This window comes from Aplysia californica, unplaced genomic scaffold, assembly GCF_000002075.1.
Source record: "Aplysia californica isolate F4 #8 unplaced genomic scaffold, AplCal3.0 scaffold00002, whole genome shotgun sequence".
Taxonomy (NCBI): Eukaryota; Metazoa; Mollusca; class Gastropoda; order Aplysiida; family Aplysiidae; genus Aplysia; species Aplysia californica.
In genome coordinates, this window is record NW_004797272.1 from 1,346,084 (window position 1) to 1,351,083 (window position 5,000).

The 5,000-nt window shown below is 40.6% G+C and overlaps 1 protein-coding gene across 1 annotated transcript in view; it reads right to left on the bottom strand.

Moving 5' to 3' along the window:
• The window catches only part of LOC101851378 (polypeptide N-acetylgalactosaminyltransferase 5), an 11,951-nt gene extending 7,653 nt beyond the window's left edge, over nucleotides 1–4,298 (bottom strand). Inside the window, exons 1-4 of the mRNA XM_035971826.1 lie at nucleotides 4,017–4,298; nucleotides 3,468–3,700; nucleotides 2,459–2,623; nucleotides 158–427 (exon numbers count right to left, since the gene is read on the bottom strand). Coding sequence (XP_035827719.1) covers nucleotides 158–427; nucleotides 2,459–2,623; nucleotides 3,468–3,700; nucleotides 4,017–4,141 — 793 coding nt within the window. The 5' untranslated portion in view covers nucleotides 4,142–4,298. The remainder of the gene's footprint in view (nucleotides 1–157; nucleotides 428–2,458; nucleotides 2,624–3,467; nucleotides 3,701–4,016) is intronic.
• Between the last annotated feature and the right edge of the window lie 702 nt (nucleotides 4,299–5,000).

A 5,000-nucleotide genomic window follows, 5' to 3' on the forward strand; every position in this document is an offset into this window, starting at 1 on the left:
GGGGTAAATGTGAATATTTAGAGTCTCTCCACACATGGGGACCAATGTAAGGAAAGTAACATGGCGGATCAATTTGTTCTTAGGATTATACATGTGTGAAGAATTATATTGTGTATCTTGTTTTGGGTTACAATTTATCATATTATGGTAAAGAAACTTTTTAAAATCCAGTGATATATTGTAGTATGATTATGAAAGCAACAGTAAAAATATAGACCAGACCTGATGGGCTCGATACTGGAATTACGACGGTCTAACTCGTGTTTTGGGATCGCGTGCCAGCTGTAGACGAGAGTCCAAGTGAAACCGCCTACCGAGATCCCTGTGAAGTTGTATTTGAGAGTCTTGTCGTCGAGGGTATCGATTACTGGAACTGTCACTGTCCTGTCGTCCAAAGCGATACGATCAAGCAGTGGTTCCAGCCAGCCTGTAGGTCAGAAGTGATCGTACGATTTAACAGCTCAGTTTTAATTGGTCCAACTCAAGGAAACTTCACATCATAATATTCATTAATCGGAAGAGTCTCAGTGTTTGAAAACGACACTCCTAGCAATAAATAGCCAAACATTTTTGCCCACACACGGCACAACAAGCTTTTGCTTTAGCAGAGGTTTTACGGCGCTCACAACAGCATAAGGTCATATGAGCGCCAAGGGGTGGATGTCAACAGAGAAGTCCTTACAGGGAATCAGACTTACTCTGCTCACCTCTTTAGCTTCAATAGCACAAAGTCTGCTTCGACTATCAAGGCACCCTGGAAATAGCTGGTCACAAGAGTGTGACACACATCCAAAAGAAGTAGAGGAAAGATGTCGATTGTAAGGAATAGGAAAGAAAAAGCAGCAGTTCCCTGTTGCTGTTCAGGCACAATTATGAGCATGACATTGATGCATCAGCCCATTTACAATTACAATTCTACTGTGCATAAGAACTCGAGATGCTAATGTCCACCCTTTGGGAATGGCCTAAAGACACTTCCGTCAGTAGCACCGCTCCGGGGAGTACAGCACAACAAAGTGTTCGGTAACGAGAATTAAAGGGGTACTTGAAGCTCCATATTATCTGAGTCCCCCTTCCTCTCCCTTCTTGCCCTTAACAACACCACGATCTTAATGGGTCAAAGACATGCATAGGCAGAAGTTTAAAGTTTCACTTTGGAAAAAGTCTGAAATGCTTAAGTTCGAGACCATACTTTAGAGCATCAGCAGTATTTCGAAATTAAAGGGCTCAGCGGGAAATCAATTGACACCACATGCTTCTAGAGTAGATGGCCCTGGTTCAAATACAGAGCAGGGTGGGGTTGTTTTTTTAAAAATTATTACTGCTAGTGTGTAAGCAACTTTAAAATTTGGATTGTTCGTAGCACTAATTGTAAAGATACCTACAACGGTTTGGTTTTTGTTCTTCTTCTGTTAAGAGTTCCTAGGAAAGGTGATAAAAATTAGCTGAAAGATCGTTTGCCCACCTTGCTCCATCAGTTTGGAACTCTCTTCCCCAACCCTTGAGACATACAGCATCAGAGTCTAATTTTTTTTAAAATATTTAAAGACACATTAAATTACATCATTTTTATGTCAGTAGATTCATGTTCAGTACAATGTTATGTAAATGACTATGTTTCCATTTATATATTTTGCGAATTGCATTGTGTACATTATTCTATTATGTATGTGTATGTGCTCATTTCGTAACAATGTCTAAGCGTGCTCGTGTGATAAGCAAGTAGATGGGTGTGTGTATGTGTGTGTGTGTGTGTGTGTGTGTGTGTGTGTGTGTGTTTGGCGTGCATGTGTGTGTGTGTGTGTGTGTGTGTGTTTGGCGAGCATGTGTGTGCATATGTGTGCGTGTAATGTGTGCGTGAGTGTGTGTGTGTGTGTGTGTGTGTGTGTGTGTGTGTGTGTGTGTTTGTGTTTGTGTGTGTGTATGACTGTGTGTGTGTGTGTGCGTGTGTGTGTTGCATGCGTGAATATTGTTCGTACATGCATTTATGTAAAGCGCCTAGAGCTGTGTTTACACGGGAGTGGGCGCTATAGAAATGATCTTCATTATTATTATGTTATTGTTTTTGTTTTGTTTGGGTTTTTTATTTGTTAAATCGACAGAACATTAAAACATCACACATTGCACACAAAAGAAAAAGACATGGATTTAAATAATGTGAATAATTAGACATTTTAAGTCTCGCTGGTGACCACAAATGAAAGTCATCCTCTAAATTACAGACTGGATGGAGCAGGATTGTTATGAAGATCTGTTGCCCAGCCTTCGCAGCTTTGCAGGGGCACAGCCGATGATAAAGACGTCTTTGTTAATCTGTTAGTCCCATTTAATGATTTCCTCGGAAAATCCCCTCCTCCCGTAATAGAATCCATTCCACTTCCAAATCTATCCCCTCCCCCCACCCTCCTCCCTCCCCTTCCAGAAATTGTGGGTAAAGTGACGTAAGACTCGAACTCACCGTCCGTACACTCGCAGTGAGAGTCAAGGAACGTGGCTGTCTGTGCTGTGATGTTGGCAAACCCGAGCAGCCTGGCTCTGATCAGACCCTCACGTTTGGTGGTCCGGACCACGCGCACAATACGCAGTTTAGCTACATAGTCCAGGAGGGGCTGCTTCAGGTGAGCTGCGTGGATTACAAATCAACAATATAGGGTAAAGATTCTTGGAAAAGTAGACGCTTGTAGAAGAAAACGAAGGTGTATGCGATTTCCTCCGGCTAGTGAAATCTTTGGATTTTAGTTTGACAGTCCCGCGGCCGGCATAAATCACTGAGAGAAATTTAGCTCTTCTGAAACTCAATGAGACAATTATAAAGAACGCAAAACGGTTAACATGGCTTTTTCACGTCATATAGGTTGGTTGATCAATCAACATAGTTTTTGTTCTTGATCTAAATAGCTTTCGAAGGAAAGGTCCAGCTTTTCGTGTTCATGTGGACAAGACCATTTGAAGCAACAGAAGACAAACACGAAATTAGTTTAAGTGTTATCAGAATCAAGAATGAAAATGAAAATATACATTGTTGCTTCCTTGGAATATATTCTTGTTTCAACCGAAAGACAGTTACGATGTGACAACTAGATCCGAAAGAAAGAACATAACTGAATCAGACCTCTGTTTCTCGATAAAAGCTTCCTCTTCTCAGGTGCCAGGTCTGAAACAAACATCGGCGATCATGGTTTGCCTTTCTTTTCTTTGTGGGGATGCTCTTAAGAGTCCCATGTTATCCTAATCTTTTCCTGCCACGAACCTGTTCAAGTTAACTAAGCTAGTTATTCTTGGTCTAATTCTGCCTCTTATGCATTATATTTTTCAAGTGATGGTCTAACTCTTTCTCGTGTGCCTTCTTTTTTTTCAGTGAGAGCAAGATTTCAAAATCTTTATATATAGATCAGGGTGTCCTAGGATGTGGGCTTGTATCTTCCTGGTTGTTTTTGTTTTGTTTGTTTTTTTAAATCACAGCTCACCCATGTCTGAAAAATCGTCCACGAGGATGATCTCCTTCAGCAGGTGTGGCGGGGAGCGGTCCAGGACGCTGTGGACAGTCCTCAACAACACAGACCAGGCTTCGTTGTGGAAGCAAATGATGACGCTTGTGTCTGGCATTTTCGGGTGGTATTTTTCAGCTTTGCATCTATCAGAGAAAATAATCCGAGTAAACAAAACATAAGCATACTTACTTTTAATATGTCGTCTGTTAAATTATTCATTTTCAACCATAAAACAGTATAATCTTTGGGCGGAGGTTAAAAGAAACAAGATCAACTAATGGATTTTTTGTGAATTTTTTTCCTGATGAGTGACACTTACAGCACTATCCCAATACGAAACAGTTATTGTTAAGCATTGATCAGGAATGGATGGTGGCCATATTATGTAGGTCCTTTTACATTTCAATCTGTGTTTTCTTTTTTTCTGTCTTGCTGTTCTCTTACACTAATAAATTACCTTTATCTTGCCAATGTGCTCTTCTTTATTCAAACCAAATTATACCCAAGATCAGTAATGACGCTTACTTTTCGCTGTCTGGGAGGTTCGGTAAACTTCTATGCAGGGAGATCATATCACTGACATACTCGTTGAAGGCGTTGTGCTTCCATCCCTGACCGTAACGTTGGCGATCTGCCTTGCTCAGTGTCATTTGGTCTATCTGAACACCTTGACCATGCTCACCTGCCGTTGTGAAAAAGAAAAAGAAACAAAAATGACCAAAAAGACTTCAGAAAGAAAAGCATAGTTAGAAATCAGTAAAAGTTTTACGGCGCTCGCAACTGCCCAAGGTCATATGAGCCCGCTTTAAAAAAGTTGGTTCGGTTCGCAACAGCACATTTTCACAGTCTGGTTTGGGTCAACACGTTCGCTAAAATGCTAAAATATTAAAATTCTGTGTAAATACATTTTTAATTTGAAATAAATTTTTAAAATAACATAACATTTTTAACAATTTTATTTCATTTACAACTTCCCATAAAGACCAATGGCATTCATAAAATCAAGAATTCTGTTGGGATCAGCGACGGAAAACAGGTCTTGCAATTTTTTGCATCTAAAATATTTCCTTTGGGTCTCTCTGAAGTCTAGACATTCGGTTAAAATGTGTCTAATGGTAAAATCTGTGGCGCATCCGACGCAGAACGGCTTCGGAAGGGGGTATTTATGTGTTAGGGCGTGTGTCCAATACGTAATCGAGTAAAAATGACTTCGTCTCTTCTGGAGAGGCCCGAATGATTTTGCGGTCCCAGTTTGGGCTTAATGTTGTTGTTTTTTTCAATGAGTCTCCCACAGACTGGAGGTGTAGTTTTTTACTTTATTTTTTAAGTCAGTCTGTGGGAGAATGTTCGTCGTTGATCCCAACAGAAGGGAAAAGGATTCCTTCGCCAGGTGATCTACCTGCTCGTTTCCTCGGATGCCCACATGGCTAGGTAGCCATGCGAACACAATGTTTTTCCCGGTTTCAGTTAAAGCGAGTATTTTGTGCTGTAGCCCAACTATTTTTGGGT